Here is a 20,666-nt window from a genome sequence, read left to right as displayed (position 1 = left end):
AAAGAGGGGGCGTAATACGCCACAGGATGGGACAGGTTGGGGGGAGTCACAGGGAAAACCCAGGGGTGGGGGGGAGGGGGCATGGATACGTCATGGATCGACACAGGGTGGTGGCAGTCACAGGGATTAGCCACGGCAATGTGTGGCAGAGCCAGCTAGTATTATATAAATCAGTAGGCTGACAAGGCTACGCTGAATGTACAGGTAAAATACCTCTGTAAACTGAAAATGATCCTAACCTGTGAATGCTGATCCATTCCTTCCCCTTTCCCTTGTTTTGTTTTACTTTGCTTTTTATTGTTAGTTATATAAACACAACACCCCCAATTCAATAAGGCAGTGCTTTTTTGGGGGGCACATCTTGTGAATCTGTTTGGCTTCATTGAGGGGCAGTATTTCAATATGAGTAGGAAAATGAGAGTACCCCCTAAACATTTTTTATAGAAAAAAGCACTGCAATTGCTATTACTGTAATAATAAAAATGGCACATATGCAAACTATATGGCGAGCATCACATCTAATTTGGCATTGACTTTTAGCCTTTACTGCAGGCATTGTGAATTTAAGGGAGAAAGGGGAATCAAGAACCTAGGAGGTACTAAAACTCATATGCTGATTTTGAGCAACAGGGAATTATTTGGACACATATTTCAAGCACACAGCATGTGGTGAGAAATAGTCTCGACATTGAAGTCTGCATCTTTTAGTGAATTTTAAAGTTTAGTTTCCGAAAAAAGTAGGAATGTGTTTCTTGAGAAATTTAGCTGGATTTGTCACTCCAATCAAGTGTTTACCTAGTTTATCTCATAATGAAGTTGTAAAGTCCCACATTTGTTTATTTATAATACAGCCATGGAATTCACCTCTCTTTAGTTCTGCATTGCTGTTGATGCCACAGAGACTCTGGAATTCCAAACCAAAACCCAAAGATTGCCACCAGAATAATTTAAAGTTGGAAAGCTTTCCAAAGAGTAAAACTTTATATAAGGGATGAGTTTGTGCTTTAATGTACTGTTGAAAGGGGGGGGGGAATGACAAGAGAGAAATATGTCTATTATGGCTTTGAAACAGCTGCTAGACTCCAGTGACTAGTAACAAGCTCACACGCACAATGGGACTCTGAAATGCAATCATGCAATACCTGCTGCCTTCTTGCACCCCTATCACCTCAAGTGATTTGAAGAGTCTTTCTGAAGAAGTTGGTGATGTGACATTGTTCTGGGTGGGAGTCATCCTGGGTGTGCATAGGCTCTTGAGAATGCCTAGAGGAAATCTCAATGTCCAGGCCAGGCCAGTGGCAGTACTAAGCAGGGCTGATATTTACACTATTTGAATAAGTCCTTTTGAGCACTGGAATCCCTGAACAAATAGACACTCCTGCCCACACATATTTTCTCAGCAGATATGTTTAATGTGTTCTACAATTTTGGTTTCAGATTTAATATAGAGAGTCATGAATTTCAGAATGCTACATTAATTCCTGAAAAAAATGAGATTCAGGGTGTTGTGAGAAGTCAGGCAATGGTACTTACCTAGGGAGCAACCCTGCTCAATTTCTGTCAGCAGAATCATAGTGGGCAACACAGCCCACCCTAAGCAGTCCAGACTTATCTAATCAGTAAAAAATTGCATCTCCCTGCTACTCAAGCAGAACTATGGTCTGCACTTGGGACACTCTGCCCTGATTAGGTCTGGACCGTCACCTTTCCCCCCAGGACTGTCCAATCAGTCTGTGACATTTTTGTATGTGCAGTGACAACCACACAGAAAACTATTATTTTGGAGTACTCCTTCCATCCAGCCTAATCCTCAGTCCAATCACTTTTCATCTCAGGTATCCCCTACCCCGGAAACCAAAAAATTAATTATCTTCCACCATGAAACAACACTGTTCAGTCTTCCTCAATCCAGCTTTTCTATGGCTCAGTCTGTTCCATCCACCCAGCCAATAGTTCAGCCTGCTGCTAGACCTCCATGGGATACTTCAAGACAGGCTGCTCCACCTTTAAATAGCCCGTTTCCATGCTTTCTCCCCCTCGTGTCATTATGTCTTTCCTGTGTTTGTTATTTTCCACAGCTGGAATTAGGAATCTTGAGGGAATACAATCCCTTAAGAAAAATTCTCTACTCTAGCAACATATGAGATGAGTTCTATGGAACCCAGGTTACTTGTTCGGAAACCACACAGCATTGGGACAAATGAAGCTTGGTGGGCCTTCGGTGCTCCCACTACATTGTTGGGCTATCTATGAATAGCCTGGAAAATATTTTGCTATCTAGAACACCAGATCCCCCTGGAACCAACACTTAACTCTGCAGATTCCGGATTCCTAATATCACTCCCCTGGAATAACATCCTCCAGCCCTGTAATGTTCTGACCCATTAAGTATAAGCAAACAAGTTAAGTATATGCCATTGGTCCAGGAAACAGGTGTAGCCTGTGCAAATGAGCTAACACACTGCATTGGACAATTTTAAGCTGCAAAGCCATTTTACTTTTTGATAATAATAATAATTTATTATTTATACCCCGCCCATCTGGCCGGGTTCCCCCAGCCACTCTGGGCGGCTTCCAACAAAATATTAAAATACAGAAATCCATCAGACATTAAAAGATTCCCTGTACAGGGCTGCCTTGAGATGCCTTCTAAAGATCTGGTAGTTGTTGTTCTCTTTGACCTCTAGTGGGAGGGCATTCCGGTGCCACTACCGAGAAGGCCCTCTGCCTGGTATAGTGTGATATCCTCCATAGCATGCTATCACCCTTGAGCAAAGATTTCAAAAAAATAAAAAAAATCATGCCTGTTATATGCATCCTACATTTTATTGAAAACTTAACTGTGCAATATGGCATGAAAACAGAGAGGAACCAAAGAAATGCTGCTTCCTATAATGCCAAATAGTAGTTATACGACAGAATTCAAATTGTGTACAAAAATCATACGGCATCTAGCACAGCTGATACAGCAAGACCTGCTGGCTACCTGCCTTGGAAAGAACTTGCTTGCCCTGTTTTATGTTAGTCCCCCTAATACTTATTACTTAACATTACCCATTTATTAAATTTGTATACCCCCCTTCATCCGCAAATCTCAATTCACAACCTAAAAATTCAAGATAAAAAACACAAACTACATAATAAGAAGAATGAAAGTAAACCAATTACCCCCCCACCCCATCAAAACTTCCTCTGTGTGCACCTGATTCCCAGAGGTATGGTATACTCTGCTTCAGTGCCTGTACATCATGAAAACATTCTGTAATAAAAATTTAATCTGTTCTTCTCTGAAACTTCCTCATATAGTCACTGCATGCAGTCCCTCCTGCATGCAGGAAGACAGGAGTCCCCTCTTGAGGTGGAGGTGGACAGCTCTCCAGAACACTAGTCCATCTCTCCAAAGTTTTAAAACAATGTCTACGCGGGCACAGAGTCCAACCACAGCTGTAAGTAAGCAACCTGTTCTTTCTGTAAAAAGGTTTGAATTCCACTTGAATATACAGTAATTGCTAATGTGTAAAATCATTTATTTTCTACTTTTTCTTCACTTTTTTCCTACTGGAATTACTCTCCTTTAAGACTATTTCTGAATATAAACAGTACAATGAATACCATCTTCCAATTTTCTTCCACTCTTCCGAAAAGTGTAACAGTATTCACATTTGGCAAGGATGGTAGTAGTAAATGGCTTACAGATGGCTTTTAGTAAGAGCATTCTGGATTTTAAAACTAGCAGGGGTATTGTGCAGTAGACTGTAGTATGTCAAGAGGATTCTAGTATTTCCATGGCTAATTATTTAACTACTTTCACATCTGTAGAAGCTGTGCCAAAGTGCATGAGTAACCTCTAAACTCAGATTTTGAGGTAGGGGAAGTAGGTGATGCAAATTGCAGTTTCTACATATATTGTACCTTTCACCTCCAGTTTGTGAAGAAAAGCCCCATTGTACTATGTTGTGTGAGAACTGCTGCTACACTGGTGTCAATTATTTGTCAGAAAATCTATGTCTCATGGAATGTGCATATTCCAATACCCGAGCTTGACTGTCTTTGCAGTGAGATGTAGCTATGAGAAGTTGTTCATACCATTTTATTTTTAAAAGATATTAAAAATAGAATGAATTTAGAATTAAGGCACTAACACATCAGCTCTAATAGACATTAAAAAGTCAGACCATTCTTGCAATAGATATGTTAACAATGAGGAACACAGAATATCCCTGAAAGGCTTTAATTAATGCACACACACGCACACACACACTGCTTCTGTGGCAAATATTTTTCTAATTCGGTATTGTCTTCTAAAGTCAGCATCTTAATTGTAATATTTTATTGTAATTCAATAAAATAAGGAGCACTTCTGGCTCCTAATCCTCTCTCTACCTCTTTCAAGTTGCTTCCTCCTGTCACTTCCATCCCAGAACAGTCACTGCTGCCATTGCTCACAACCCCTGCTCCTGTTCTTAAGAGAGAGACCACCTGAAATAAGGTTGCAGGCCACTGTTAGGGAACCCTTATTAAGTAGTGGCAGCTGAGCCCTCCATGCAAGGAGGAGAATGCAGTTCCTTATGGGACTGGCTACAGAGGGATACGGTCCTTGCTTCTCTGGCTATACCTGTCCACAAGGCCCCCTTTGATGTATTCATCATAGTATATGCTTCTAATAGTTCCTTGACTGGGTTTGAAACCACAGCAATTTTAGCAAAGATCCCCGGACCTGCCTCAAGCTGTAGAGGGAAACTTTGTATGAAGTACCATATATTCTCTGCAAAATGTCTTGTGTTTGTAGTCACCGTGGTACATCTTGGTGAGCCCAGCATCACTAGCATGACGTCCATAGCATGCACTAGTATGAAGGTGTGGCTGTGTGCAGCACAAACATGTGCCATGCAAACTGTCACTGAAGTTGTAGTTAGCGCATGGAGGGTTTATATTCTAGGTAGTGTTGTGCTGTAATTGGATGCTGAGACTTGCCATATCCCAGAGACTTCTGTGCCACCAAGGCATGGCCAGTGAAGCACGGGATAAACAGAAGTGTGGGTGAGTTAATTAAAACATCAGCCTAGAGTAATAAAGGCACCGTGTGTTAGTAGCTAAATCCTGCCATGACTTATAGAGGTGCCTAAACATAGGGGTGGTAAACTTGTAGAACTTAGTTCTCAGCTCTACCCTAATAGGGAAGCTTGAGAGGCCATGGTAAATGAGAAAACTAGACTAAAGCCCAACTTTGGAAAAGTGTTAAAAAGAAAAGCCCACTAAGCTACCCCATGGAGGAAATCCCCAGTTAACTCACCATCCTTTGCCCACTTCCCATTTAATCAACACCCTGGGTGTATGGTGGGCATGCAGACCATATGGTGAATTGCTTGTCTGGTGCGAAGGCTGCAGGTGTCACCTGTCATCTAGCAGAAGGGTCAGTGGTTATGATGCACTTTGACACAAATGACATGGGGAAATGTAGTTGTGAGGTCTTGGAAATGAAACTTAGGTTGCTAGGTAGGATGTTGAAAGCCAAGACCTTCAATGTAGCTTTCTCCAAAATGCTACCAATTCCATGCACAAGGTCAGCTTGACAGGCAAAGCTGTGTGGTCTCAATGCATGGATGAGACAATGCAGCAGGGAGGAGGGGTTTGGCACTGCAGAACATCTTGAAACAACCTGGGCCTATAGAAAACAGACAGAACCAGACTGGAACCAGACTGTTGGCACTTAAAATTAAAAAAGGTAGCAGAGCAGCTTCTAAACTAATTTTAAGGGTAGAGACACAGGAGCTGAAGAGGGTCTGTTTTGGAACAAACCTACCACTGGCAATGAAGATGAAAATAATAATAATAATGATAATTTAAATGGGTGGGGGAAAGAACCTCGCAATGTGATTGCAGGGCTACAGGACAGTAATTCAGAGAACTCAAAACATAGTAGGCTGAAAAGCAATGGAGCTCCATGAACCATACATTGGGGTGACCTACATATACAAGTCCATACCTACACCTGAGACTACTGTTCAGGAATCCTAACAGTCTAGAGGAAAGAAATGAAAAGGCCTTCATGTTTCTGATATTGTCAAACAGTTAGGAGTCAGAAATTCTTGCTGATCTAATATAAAATACTGGATCCCAATGCATCTTCCACCCATTCCTTCAGTACACTCTCCAAACATGGTCAATTCAGGGATGTAAATAACAAGCTAGCTTATTGAGAATAAAGTTTCAAAACAGTTTTAAAACAGCTAATTATCATACATGCAGCCAGAGAGGAAATCCAAAACACTATTCAGTCAAATACACAGTAACATTTAACAAAAGAAGTTGCGTTTTTTAAAGCTTCATGTAAATGGAATAATTTGATGTACACAGCAAAGGTGCCACATGTACACAGAAAACTTACATGGTTGAATCTTCTTGTAAAGGCAACTGCATTTGGTGCAGAACTGTATTTTTCTTTTTTATTCCAACCGCAGCTTGACAGTTCCTGGATTAACAGTGAGAAATAGTTTAAGGCTGATGTAACTGTTTACCCACATTTTGAAACAAGGTAGGATTTTCTTATTTTATTATCAGTGCAGTTAACACAGTGCATCAAATAAAACACAAAACAACACTTTTCCTAATGGTTGCCAATAAGACTGCAATTCTGATATATAAATGTGAGTTCTTTCCTCTTAATTTTATGAGCTCCAACTGAACTTTTTAATAAGTTATAACAGCATATAAGATCCTTCAGGCTTGCAAAGTAAAATAACATGGAGCAAGATTTGGCTTGACACATACTTCAACAATTTTTTAATGGACTATTTAATGGGGAAATTAACCATTAAGTACAGAACTGACCACCTGGGACAGGAATAGCTACTGAGCTGTCACCTGGTCATGAATATTTAAATTTGCCCAATTGTGTCCTTCAGCTCTGTCCACTGATTCTTCCAGCTGCGAAATGCCAGAAATGATAACTGCATCTATTATGTCCAGTTGATGCGTAACAGGAAAACAGTATTGTCAGTGCTTGATTCATACAAAATGGCAAAGTATTGCCATTTGCTGAAACCTCACACACCCATCCCTCACTTCCTGATTTGATCAAACACAACTTTTCAGTTGCATCTAAATTGTGCCAACTATGGCATTTGCAAGCTGTCTACAGACCATAACTAGAAATCCACTTCAAACAAGTAAATGAAGGAGAGCATGCAAAAGTGGGAGGGGGAGGTATACAAGCCTGAAGCTTCAGAATAAATGGCCAACGTATGGGGATGGGAGCTGTTATATGTGAATTGAGCCACTGAGCTCCTCAGGTCACTTGATCACAATGGCATCGTTTACACTTCCTTGCTATCTATCCTCCCAAAGAGATGCGTGCTTCCAAAAAGAAAAGAAAAGGCGGGGGGGGGGGGATTTTTCTATAATGCAAAGTATGTCTAAAAATTTTACACTACAAGAAAAGCCAAGAAAACTGATTACAATAACTCTACAACTCTGCCTTCCAGGCTGTGAAAGGATCTAAAGAACACTGTGAAGATGGATCTAGCACACAGCAAGACTTAGTGGCCAGTACTGTGAATAATCACGCCCACTTTTACTCTCAACTGCATATTCCATATTTGTTATCCACAGCAGGGTATCAAACCAGTCAATGACTGGTCAAATAATTAAGCATTTCAATAATTAAAATAGAAAAAAGGGCCAATGCTAATCACCAAAATGTTTATTATGAAACAACACATTTAAATTACAAAAAGGGTTTTTCCTTTTAGTTTTTCACAGGGGTGGCCAACTTGCTGCATTATTGCCATTGGCAGTCTGTGGAAGTCCTGGACCATTGTAGGAGAGCTTGTCATCCTTGCTATGGCATTAAATCAAGCCTGCTTTTCTGCCTCCCTCCAGCACCATACTCAGTTTTAAAAACCGTCAAGAAGTTAATTGCAAATTACTTTAGAACAACGCCCAGACATTGCTTTTTCAGCAGTGAACAGAAGATGACTGAAGTCCCTTCAGTCAAAAGATCCAATCAATTTAGTAATAAAGGTTGCCCGATGAATTTAGCATGGTTGGGAATGAATGCTACATCAATATAAACTGAAATATGGCTGTTGATTCTTGGTATTCATTGGTACTTGACAATATTTTCTTAAACTCTCAGATTGGGCAGCTAACACAAAATACAAAAAATGCTTATTCATATGTGCTTAAAAGAAAATAGTCATATGGGCCATGTTTTCAATCACAATTAAAATAAAACTTGCCTAGACCCAATTCACTGATGTTGTAAACCCAAAAGCTACCTATCAGACTGGATATTGACATGCACCAGACTAATTGTTACTGTGAAGCTGATCTGAATTATATTCCATCCCAGAAATTAACAGGGACATGAAGTGCTTGCATATTAAGTTACTTAAAGACCAACTAAGTTTTTATTTTGGTATGAGCTTTCGTGTGCATGCACACGAAAGCTCATACCAAAATAAAAACTTAGTTGGTCTTTAAGGTGCTACTGAAGGAATTTTTTTATTTTACTTCGACCCAGACCAACACGGCTACCTACCTGTAACCATATTAAGTTACTAATCTCTTTCATATCTTATACTTCATTTATAAAAAATCCTTCTAAGCTTTGAACGTGATTCAAAATCAGCATCAAGTTAATGATTTTCAACATGCTAGCTATAGCAGGCATAAATTGCTTAAACACCTTATGGCTTACAAGTCAAAGATGCAACATGTCCCCACAGAATAGAGGGGACTTCACCTGTAAAGACATCTCAGAGTATAGGCTTGGTCTGACTCAGGAGCTCCTAAGTAAAAAAAAAAAACTTGCTAGGGAAACGACACACTCTCCTTACCACTGGTCTAGCCCAGGCATAGGAAACCTTCGGCTCTCCAGATGTTTTGGACTACAATTCCCATCATCCCTGACCACTGGTCCTGTTAGCTACGGATCATGGGAGTTGCAGGCCAAAACATCTGGAGGGCTGAAGGCTGCCTATGCCTGGTCTAGCCACTGTAGGTTCTGCACCAAGATCTAGTTGCTGACGCTACCTGCAAGGAAGCTACCAGCTTGGGGAGTGGGGGCTTCTATGTGGAAGCTCCCTTGGGATGGCAGCCAAGATGTTCAGCCAAGATAAAAGCAGTCACTCACACTCTTTTTCTGGTTATTACAAGTGCATTCTACTTCCCTCCAGGTCCTACCTGCTGCTCCACCTTTCCTGCTCTATATCCCTACAACTGCATTTTAACACTATCAATTCTCTGGTAATTTTTGGAGTTTACAAGGATGCCAGACTGAACACAGGATTGCAGCACCTCACAGACTGTCCAATGCTAACTGGAAGATCAACATTACATACATATGCATTAACACTATTTCTCAAAAGCAGATTTTATTAGTAAAAATGCTTTGGATGCCAAATTCTGCTGATTTGATAGGTATGAGGAGCTACGTGTTCTAAAAATAGGAAATGATTAAGTATTGAGACAATGAAACAATAATTCCAAGATAAACAATTTTGCTCAGGACTAATTTTGTTAAAGGAGCAGTGTTCATTAATTTCAATGATAAAACATTAACAATTATTTCAAACCATCTCTATGATGTATTTTATATCTGCCAGGCTATTACAATAACCCTTCTGTAATCTAGTGTGAAAGCAGTATTTACCAAACTGAGGTACAGTGTTAGTTCCTTATAAGAAACTCCTTTTGGAAGACGTTAATTTGATCTGGAGTGTGCTTTAAAAGGTACACACAATTAAGTATATCACAAATACTGCAAATCCTTAAAGTAAGGCAAGTTAAGGACATATTCAGAGAAAACAAAACAGTCTAGGCTGGATTTGTTACACTAAGAAACTGCTCATTTCACAGCAGCTTGAAGGCCATCATTAAAGGATGCTTACGAAAGAACTGCATTTTCATCTTTAAACAGAATAGTTATTCATGCAGGAATAGCTTTATCAAGCTGGACACCCCAAAACAAAACACATCTGTTTAACCCACTAGTGCATGATTTCATTTGAGAAAGAGAGCAGAAGTCATTTTAAAATAAAGCATGCATGCTAGTGAATGCATTTTTTTTAAAAAAAAATTAGTTTATACTTTTAGGAAATGAAAAAAATGGTTTGTACTTTGCTCTGATCTAAAATTATTCATCATTTAGAAACAACTACCTTCATGTCAGTGCTACTTTGCACAGTCAGGACAGAAAAAGTGCCTGTAAAAACAGTCCACAGAAAATGGAAGATGAAACTTGAGTAGAGTTCCACAAAGTAAATACAGTATATGCCTTTCTTCTCAATGAAAATGTGTGTGATTGTGGGTCTGACCATACCTACATTTGTTTGAGCACCACCTACTTAATGGAGTGTGGCAGCTGAGAAGTTTTCCACCAAGATAATGCAGCCATCAGCCTGAAAAAGCTCCCCACCCCATCATAATCCAAAGTTTGGCCAAATATCCAATAATTTCCGATCCTGCTCCAAGCTTTCTTGAAAGCAGAGATGACTTGGGGGAGAATAATAATTAGTGGTCACCACAAATTATGGCTGGCTAATAACTTCAGTGCCCTTGTATCAGTAATCTTCAACTTTGTTATCATGGAATGTTTGGAACAGGAATTAAATATTTTCTCAACATTCAAACTCACTCAGAAAAACTATATATATATAAAAATTGACCTGTCTCCCTAGAGGTTCAATTCCATACCAACTATAAGAAGAACTGAATAGCAAAAGTATACTTCATTGTACCGTTTTCTTCCTTTGCCTACCAACTAACAGTTCACTGGTCAACCAAATTACTCCAGATGACACCACTAGGTACCATTTTAAAATTATGTAACATGAAACACAAATTATTTGTACATATGCATACACACACTGGCACACATACTTAGTTCCAGAATATATGCATGGGTTGACATAATAAGGAAACCTGGCTTAGATTTATGTAAAATCAAAAGGTTATATAAGAAAAACTTACCTCGGGCTGAATAGCTTTAAATACAGGAATATCCATTAGTGTTATCTGGCCCTTTGAAAGAAAGTGATAAGGAAAGTAAGAGTTGTGTCTTTTAGAAATGAATGTTTCAAGATTGGGCTAGCTTTTTATTATTAAATACTAGAGAAATGGCCATCATAAAATGGTGTGCCATCTCATTGTTCCCTGACCCTACAATGAGCCATCTCTGCTTCCTGGAAAAGAGAAAATCAACAGTGGCAGAGGCTTAGATCATGGGCAGGCAAACTAAGGCGCTGGGGCTGGATCAGGCCCAATCACCTACTAAATCCAGCCCACGGATGGTCTGGGAATCAGCATGTTTTTACATGAGTAGACGGTGCCTTTTATTTAAAATGCATCTCTGGGTTATTTGTGGGGCATAGCAATTCGTTCATCCCCCCCCCCAAAAAAATGGTCCGGCCCCCCCACAAGGTCTGAGGGACAGTGGACCAGCCCCCTGCTGAAAAAGTTTGCTGACCCCTGGCTTAGATGCTAGGAATCCAGAAGAGGAGTGTAAACTGATCTAGCCTTTTCAAAGACAGATCTGGATCATTTAAATGTTGGAAGTACAACAGTTGAATACAACTATCGTGTTCATCACATGGTAGAAAACTGGCTGGATAATCACATTTAATGTCAAAACAAATCTATATAAATAAAAATGTAAATGTCTGTTTGTTACTAATCTATGCTCTCCGAAAGTACTTGACCGATTGCTTTGAAATTTTGCCACAACGTTGCGTTCGTATACGCAAGTGTTTTTATATACCTAGATTATATAGATGTCACACCTGTGAAAGGTAAAAACATGATTTTTTAGAAAACCAGCGCCATCTGCTGGATGTTAAAGCAACACAGCCGAGGAAGCTGCATCATAATCTCAGGCCTCAGCTGCTGCCATTGGCTAAAGACTATCTGTGACATCACAAAAAACATGGCAACCTACTGAATATAAATGTGCAAGCACGCAGAGGCTGCTGGGAGTGGCTGTCTGGCGGGCGGGGGCCGGATCCTGTCCCTTCATCCGCCGGAACCCGCTGGGGGAACGGGAACCGGCCCAGCCCTCCCCAAGATGCACATGGGGTATGCAAGGGGGAGAGAGGGGGGTCAGGGTGGCGAATGCCGTCACGCAGGAGAATTATAACGTTACACGGCAGAGGGAGTGTTGTGACGTCATGCGGCTGGGGTGGGGAACGGGGGCACTGATGGGTTTGGGGCCCATGGGTTTGGGGAGGATGAATGGGTCGGGACGGGGTGGGGGGACTTTCCACAACACGCATGGGTGGGGGAGTTACTTATTTAGCAGACTGAGCCACAGCAACACGTGGTCGGGAACAGCTAGTTATATCTAAAATGTTAAGGAATTAGTAAGAGGGAAGATATGGAGGTCTCGTACACCCCAGGTAGTGTGGTTGCTGACCTTGAGCCAGACATCTTGGAGAGTGAAGTCAAATGGGCCTTAGAAAGCACTGCTAATAACAAGGCCAGTGGAAGTGATGATATTCCAAGCTGAACTATTTAAAATTTTAAAAGATGGTGCTGTTAAGGTGCTACACCCAATATGCCAGCAAGTTTGGAAAACTCAGCAATGGCCAGAGGATTGGAGAAGATCAGTCTATATCCCAATTCCAAAGAAGGGCAGTGCCAAAGAATGCTCCAACTACCGCACAATTGCGCTCATTTCACACGCTAGCAAGGTTATGCTTAAAATTCTGCAAGGCAGGCTTAGGCAGTATGTGGACCGAGAACTCCCAGAAGTGCAAGCTGGATTTCGAAGGGGCAGAGGAACCAGAGACCAAATAGCAAACATGCGCTGGATTATGGAGAAAGCTGGAGAGTTCTAGAAAAACGTCTACTTCTGCTTCATTGACTATGCAAAAGCCTTTGACTGTGTCGACCACAGCAAACTATGGCAAGTTCTTAAAGAAATGGGAGTGCCTGATCACCTCATCTGTCTCCTGAGAAATCTCTATGTGGGACAAGAAGCTACAGTTAGAACTGGATATGGAACAACTGATTGGTTCAAAATTGGGAAAGGAGTACAAGGTTGTATATTGTCTCCCTGCTTATTTAACTTATATGCAGAATTCATCATGCGAAAGGCTGGACTGGATGAATCCCAAACTGGAATTAAGATTGCCGGAAGAAATATCAACAACTTCAGATATGCAGATGACACAACCTTGATGGCAGAAAGTGAGGAGGAATTAAAGAACCTTTTCATGAGGGTGAAAGAGGAGAGCGCAAAATATGGTCTGAAGCTCAACATCAAAAAAACCAAGATCATGGCCACTGGTCCCATCACCTCCTGGCAAATAGAAGGGGAAGAAATGGAGGCAGTGAGAGATTTTACTTCCTTGGGCTCCTTGATCACTGCAGATGATGACGGCAGGCACAAAATTAAAAGACGCCTGCTTCTTGGGAGAAAAGCAATGACAAACCTAGACAGCATCTTAAAAAGCAGAGACATCACCTTGCCGACAAAGGTCCGTATAGTTAAAGCTATGGTTTTCCCAGTAGTGTTGTATGGAAGTGAGAGCTGGACCATAAAAAAGGCTGATTGCCGAAGAATTGATGCTTTTGAATTATGGTGCTGGAGGAGACTCTTGAGAGTCCCATGGACTGCAAGAAGATCAAACCTATCCATTCTTAAGGAAATCAGCCCTGAGTGCTCACTGGAAGGACAGATCCTGAAGCTGAGGCTCCAATACTTTGGCCATGAGAAGAGAAGAATCCTTGAAAAAGACCCTGATGTTGGGAATGATTGAGGGCACTAGGAGAAGGGGACAACAGAGGACGAGATGGTTGGACAGTGTTCTCGAAGCTACGAACATGAGTTTGACCAAACTGCGGGAGGCAGTGCAAGACAGGAGTGCCTGGCGTGCTATGGTCCATGGGGTCACGAAGAATCGGACACGACTAAACGACTAAACAACAACAAGAGGGCTTAGTCACAAATACTAAATTCCATCAGAAAGCTTAGCAATTATGTTAAACTATAATAGGGGCTATACATACATACATAAAGGTAAAGGGACCCGTGACCATTAGGTCCAGTCGTGTCCAACTCTGGGGTTGCGCACTCATCTCGCATTATTGGCCGAGGGAGCCGGCATACAGCGTCCAGGTCATGTGGCCAGCATGACAAAGCCGTTTCTGGTGAACCAGAGCAGCACACAGAAACGCCGTTTACCTTCCCACTGTAGCGGTCCCTATTTCTTTATCTACTTGCACTTTGATGTGCTTTCGAACTGCTAGGTTGGCAGGAGCTGGGACCAAGCAACGGCAGCTCACCCCGTCGCAGGGATTCGAACCGCCGACCTTCTGATCAGCAAGCCCTAGGCTCTGTGGTTTAGACCACAGTGTCACCCGTATCCCATATAATTAATATACCCTTTTACTCATTATCTGCCCTCCTCACATATTTATAGCAAATAATCCTAACAAATTAGAAAAAATTGAAGAAATGAAGAAATTTCCTCAGACAAAAAAGACCCAACCATCACAAACCACAGACATGGCTGTTCCTACCCCGGGAGACGAAATAAAAGGCTTCAGAAAGTCCTGTCTGATTCTTCTAGAACAGGCATGGGCAAACTCAGCCCTCCAGATTTTTTGGGACTACAACTCCCATCATCCCTAGCTAACAGGACCAGTGGTCAGGGATGGTGGGAACTGTAGTCCCAAAACATCTGGAGGGCCAAGTTTGCCCATGCCTGATATAGGAGAAGGTATCATCTCTATCAGGAATGTTCTCCAGCACAATCTGGTAAATTATGTGATCATGCTATTTATCAAGAAAAGAGATGCCGGAACTGAGTTCAGGTAAGTTCAGGTAAGGCAGCCCTGTTTAAGGAGCAGCCCTGTTTAGGGAAGCTTTTAATGTTTGATGGATTTCTGTATTTTAATGTTTTGTTAGAAGCCGCCCAGAGTGGCTGGGGGGACCCAGCCAGATGGGCGGGGTATAAATAATAAATTGTTGTTGTTGTTGTTGTTGTTGTTGTTGTTGTTGTTATTATTAGTTCCGGCTTTAAAAAAAAGCCCTGAATGTAATAAACATTAGGAAGGAGAAGGTAGGTGTAAACAGGCAAAGAGAAAATTGAATAAGGCTGGACTCTTATACAGTTACCTGGGAGTGACTCTTACTAACCTTAATGGGGCTTCTGAGGAAACATTTAAAGGATTGGACTGTAAGACTATTAAATTAGCAAAACACTTACTTATTAATTACTTACCGCATATTCCTCAGGCGTAACCTTTAGAACATCAAATACCACTGCATCAAAACTTTTCTTCAGTTCAGCAGAACCTTTGTCACTTAATGACTCTGAGCTGCTACTCTTCTAAGAAACCAAAAATACAAAATTGAAAATGTGAATGTATACATGCTTCAAATCTGAAAGAGAGGCCTTGGTAAATAAAAACATTTCAGCCTGGCGACTAAAAACTGACGATGATGGCGCCAGGCATTTTTTCCTGGGGAGAGCATTCCACAAAGGGATTCCACTAAAACATTTTGTTTTCATGTACCTAGACTGTACCAAATTTTAGAGACACCCTTTTCCAAGTTTTTAAAAAACAGTTTTAAAAGTTTCATGATCCCTGCTTAAAACACTCCAGCAAAGAACAGGAACTTATTGTGTACCAAAACACATCCTTCCTTCAAGCTGCACTGTTGTATGCATATATTATGTTCCTGCATATTTTTTTTGAGTTGACTGTTGCTGACTCCTTACCTCTGAAGCAGTAGCTGCAATATTAACATTGCTGGGCTGCCCATTCATTAGGTCCATACTGTCCACACCATTGGTTTACTGCCCTACATTTGCAGCGATGGCTTTACTGATTCATCTTCAGAGTCATCACTCCTAAAAGAAAATTTAAAAAACAGCTTATGGTTCCATAAATCAAGAAAGTCAGACAGATCATCCAAAGTGTAACATGTTTGGCCAATTATGGAATTACAGAAGACCTCAATCAAGTAAATATACCATATTATGCAACTGATATTGTGATTCCCTTGCAATCCAGTTGACCCTTCAGAAGATTGTGGCAAGATTATCTGGATGATACACAATAGAAAATTAGATCTAATTGGTTATTTCATGCGACAAAGTTCAATTTTGAGTGCACTATCAAATAGTGAAGTATTTGTGCCAAAATAGTAGAGGACCTGAATTCCATCTGTATGAATACTACATGTGCTTTTAATTTAAGACAGAAAATCTTAAAGTCTCTGATGGTTCAGAAGAATCGCTACAGAGAAAGGGATAAGGGGGTAAGATCTTGTTCCTGCTTCTTGGTCTTCCTGCTCCCATCTCCTGCCTCATCCATGGAACAGAGATTCTCTGCCCAATAAGAGCATGTGGCTGCCAGAGGCTTGGCCAAGAGGGAATACAGCCTTTAGGCCTAAAAAAGGTTCCTCATCCCTGAATTAAATTAAACAAAACCTGAAAGTTCAATAACATATATATGCTTATAAAATTGGTTTTATAAAAGTTGTTATTCTTAAATTGATTTGGGATGTTTTATGGAAAGAGATTCAAATTATTGCAACTCTAATGTTATTCCCCTTATCTTAGGCTGCAATGCTATAATTATGGCATGGCCCTTCCCAAAAAATGGCTGCCAAACCTCTTCTGTTCTGAACTGTGGAAATTAGTAAAATAAATAAATAAATCATATAGTCCGACAGGCACTTGGTAACTGCTCTCATTTTATGTGCACAATTATTCTGTATTTAAGCACATGTATGATATATTATGTTGTAGTCTCATTACAATGCTGGTTGCTGCTTTTAATAGGATTTTCTTTGGCAGGAAAGCAGTTTGTGATGTAAATAAATAGCTTTAAAGAGATCTAAATAAAGGAATACATTAGCTTGATTATCACCAATTGCTTAGCTAATCGGAGACTATTAATGCATTAAGTTGTTTATTTTAAGAGTGCTGCTTGTTTTCATCAGTTTACAGAATGCATATTCATGCTGCTGTTTAGCCAACATCATTTTAAAATGAGAATGGAAACCTTTGATAACTGCACATTTACAAAAATAGTTGGTCTGCCTTCTACTTGATGCATTGCTGCCACCTTGTGCTGAGAACAAATCCCAACAAACTTTTATTGGTCCTATTTCATAGTGATTTCCTGTGTAATTATTTTTAATCAGATATTGGTCACATTCATATTATTAAATTTGATCTTATTAAGCTGAGATTTGTACGCAGCACTTTGTTTCTTCCTTAATGGAATGAAGCAAGTAAAGGAAGTAATCTCTAATTAAACAGCTTCCCATTTCATTCAAACTAGGAAACTATGGCTGCCACATTCAGAACAAGCTAGGATATTTAACTACCTTCAGACTCTATGGTTTAATATACGGACTTGTTCAAAAACCAATAAGCAAAGTTTCCTTGTTTAGAGGAAATTGGGGGGGGGTGCCTCAATCTAAGCATGTTTAAAGAGATTCACTTTAGGGCAAACAAACAAAACTCACTTCCCTTATATTGGTGGGGTCTGAACTGAAAGTGGCAGTGACAGACCAATAAGGAGATCCTGTGGAGATTGTTCTCCAAACCCTCTGGAGCAGATTTTGAGGTTGAGGGTATGTGGGGGGCTGCAGGGAGCAGGGTGGAAAGTTACCCTGTGCAAGGGCAAGACTCTTGGGCACACTGGATAGCAGCATTCTGGGCCAGAGGAGCCAGGACAGCAGTTGCCGACCTCCGAAGACACCAAGGTGGCTGTGCACTGAATGATTCCTGCCACTCCCCAGAGGAGAAAGAGGAGAAAGAGACAGGAGGAGATGGACTTGGAGGAGTCTTTTCCTGTTCTTGACCTAACCCCTTCAGATCCAAGGCTACTAACCATGGATAAGTATGCTGAGTGATAACCCACTTGCTACCTTCCATGGAGATGATATCACAGAAAGGGAGTGCACCCTGGAGAAGGCAAGCTGAAAGGAAGGAGTAGGAAGTATTCAAACCATAAGTTTCCTGCCTTTGTAACCAATCCCGACAATATCCAGATAGGCTCCAATACACAAGGGGAGATTCCAATAGGCTTTGGAAGGCACAGTGGATAGAAAGATTCCTGCCACTTCCCAGAGGAAGAGAGATGTGGTGGTAGTAGGTGACTCTCTACTGAAGGGGACAGAGGCAGTAGTGTGCAGAGGAAACAGAATGTCCCGGGTGGGATACTATCTTTTCCTATATTATACTATAAAAAAATTCCTTCAGTAGCACCTTAAAGACCAACTAAGTTTTTATTTTGGTATGAGCTTTCGTGTGCATGCACACGAAAGCTCATACCAAAATAAAAACTTAGTTGGTCTTTAAGGTGCTACTGAAGGAATTTTTTTATTTTACTTCGATCCAGACCAACACGGCTACCTACCTGTAACCTATATTATACTATATTACACTACACAGAAATGTTTAAATGTTTCTTTGATTGTCCTTGAATCTTCCCACCACACTTGCTATCCCCTCCTGTCACATCAATGTGGTGTGCCATGCCCTTTGAGAACCTCTGATCTAGAGAGGGGTTTCCTACTTTCACAACTTCCTGAAAGGAGGCCATCAACACATATGTGCCCAGTGATGTTATTCCTTCTTGAATGCCTCATTTGTGATGCGCTTTAATAAAAACAAGATTTCCCTCTTAGGGTGGATCTACACACAGGGAAACCCCCACTATAAATAAGTCAGAAATTAAACTGTTGTAACAAAAGAAAGATTGCTTTGCTAGGATAATGGCAATTCCTCCTGATTCATCAATGTACCATTTGCTGTATCAATGCTTCCTGTATTGGGGATGTTTAACTCCTTTCATCTTTTTTTACGACATGCCAACTACAAAATAATTAAAAATAGTCTTATTTGATTTAATTCTCTGAAATCCTACACAACTAGACTTCAAAAACTCTCAACGTTTGCAAAGATGAGAACTCTGTGACCCTCCAGGTGCTGTTGGATACCAACTCCTGTGAGCTCTAGCCAGTATGGCCAATGGTGAGGAATAATAGTATTTGTAACCCAGTGTAAGAGGGAAAGACCTCCTACCTAAGTGATACTTTCTAAAAACCTGGAAAAGTGGAAGCTGCATGCTTTACCTTCTAGGGAAAAGCTATATTCCCAGGCAATATGATTCTATAAAGAGGTTTATCCAGACAATTCAATATTGTAAAGGCTCCTTATTTCAGCCTTTATACTATAATAATATATATTTACAAAATATATTTTTAGAAAGTTGTTTGTCTCTTTACTCTCTATGCATTTAGGCACCTCTTAAAATATCATAATCATATTTTGCATAATGGTTCCTAAGATCAAACAAGAAGTTTCTGTCAGGTTTCGGATACATTCTGAATCAAGACAGCCAACTGAACCTTTCAAAACTACACTGATTTTTTTGGTTTCTTAGGATTCCCAACAAAATCCAGGAACTTTCTGCTAGTATAATAATAAAACAGGGTACAGTAGATCAAAAGTCAATAGTCCATGCAAGTATCAATTAATTTCCATCCTCTGTTAAATCCCAAAATTCAGTATTCAAGCAGGCAAGGCAGGCAGGCAGAGCACTGCGTATTTCCTCTTCTAGCCTCACATTTTAAGCATCCTCTTCCCCCTCCCCACCTAACCTCGGCTCAGAGCCTTGGTTATTGTCACAGTCAGGAATTCAAACATTCTAACAAGGTCAAACTGAGCTGCAAGATAACACCCAGACACTGCAATCTCTAAAAAGCATTCCCATGAGGTTCACACTGTTCACTTGTTTACAAATGGACACCAACATGGATTTTCTCTGACTTTCTTTGGAGACTTTGGAGGCAACAGCAACACCTGAGAGGGCCACAGGTTCCCCACCCCTGATTTAAAGGACAGATCTAAGAAATCATTAAAGATATATACTGTAATTATTTGGAAAGCAGAACAAGTGATACAATGCTTCATTCAATAATAAGTGAGGTGGGTGGATAAAATATTCTGAACCTCAATGTGCTTCTGTTTGGAGTAAATTTGTACCGTGCAGCCAGGTCCTTTTTCAAATGAAGGATTCTGAATTGAGTGATTTGCTTGTGCCTGAAAGCATACTGGAGGAATGTGATGGTATCCCACCAGCATTCCTCTATGGTGTTGGAACAAAAAACAAACAAACCAAAACCAAAACCTCAATAGGCACTATATACCCCTTTGCTGCTATCAGGGGAAAACATTTAATCTCAATAAACTAGGACTAGTTAACTAATACAATAAATAAAAGTGTTTAAATGAACCAAGGGTCATGCAACTATAATTAAGGACAATAATTACACTTTAGCCCCACAATGTCTCCAACCTAAAAGTTTGCTTTGCACTTTCAATCATAGTACTTCTCAAACTTAAGATTTATAAACACTGTACTTGCAAAGCCTTCCAAGTTATACATATAGATTCACTTTACCCCATCTCATATTGCACTTTCAGTCACACTTTAATCTGGGGGAAGATAGTTGCACAAGTACCGTATTTTCCCCAAGGGTTCTCATATCATTTAAACCAGGTACAGGTGGCTTCAGGTTGAGCCACGTATCTGTGCTGGGAAGGGAAAACAAGGGGCCCTTCTGCTCTGAGCCATTTGCTGAATAAAAAATAAGCTGTCAGTACCTTCTCTCAAATGTATTTTTCTTTACCTAA

The 20,666-nt window shown here is 40.5% G+C and overlaps 1 protein-coding gene across 3 annotated transcripts in view; it reads right to left on the bottom strand.

Moving 5' to 3' along the window:
• The window catches only part of RALGPS2 (Ral GEF with PH domain and SH3 binding motif 2), a 91,521-nt gene that overhangs the window by 56,520 nt on the left and 14,335 nt on the right, over window positions 1-20,666 (bottom strand). For all 3 annotated transcript variants that reach the window (XR_009557856.1, XM_035121306.2, XM_035121307.2), the window contains exons 2-5: window positions 15,729-15,860; window positions 15,228-15,335; window positions 10,975-11,025; window positions 6,389-6,472 (exon numbers count right to left, since the gene is read on the bottom strand). Coding sequence is in view for 2 of the 3 variants with exons in the window: in XM_035121306.2 (XP_034977197.1) it covers window positions 6,389-6,472; window positions 10,975-11,025; window positions 15,228-15,335; window positions 15,729-15,785 (300 nt within the window). In the remaining variant the exon portion in view is untranslated. The remainder of the gene's footprint in view (window positions 1-6,388; window positions 6,473-10,974; window positions 11,026-15,227; window positions 15,336-15,728; window positions 15,861-20,666) is intronic.

Source organism: Zootoca vivipara, chromosome 7 (genome assembly GCF_963506605.1).
Source record: "Zootoca vivipara chromosome 7, rZooViv1.1, whole genome shotgun sequence".
In the NCBI taxonomy this organism is placed as follows: Eukaryota; Metazoa; Chordata; class Lepidosauria; order Squamata; family Lacertidae; genus Zootoca; species Zootoca vivipara.
This window is presented reverse-complemented; position numbering and strand designations above follow the sequence as displayed.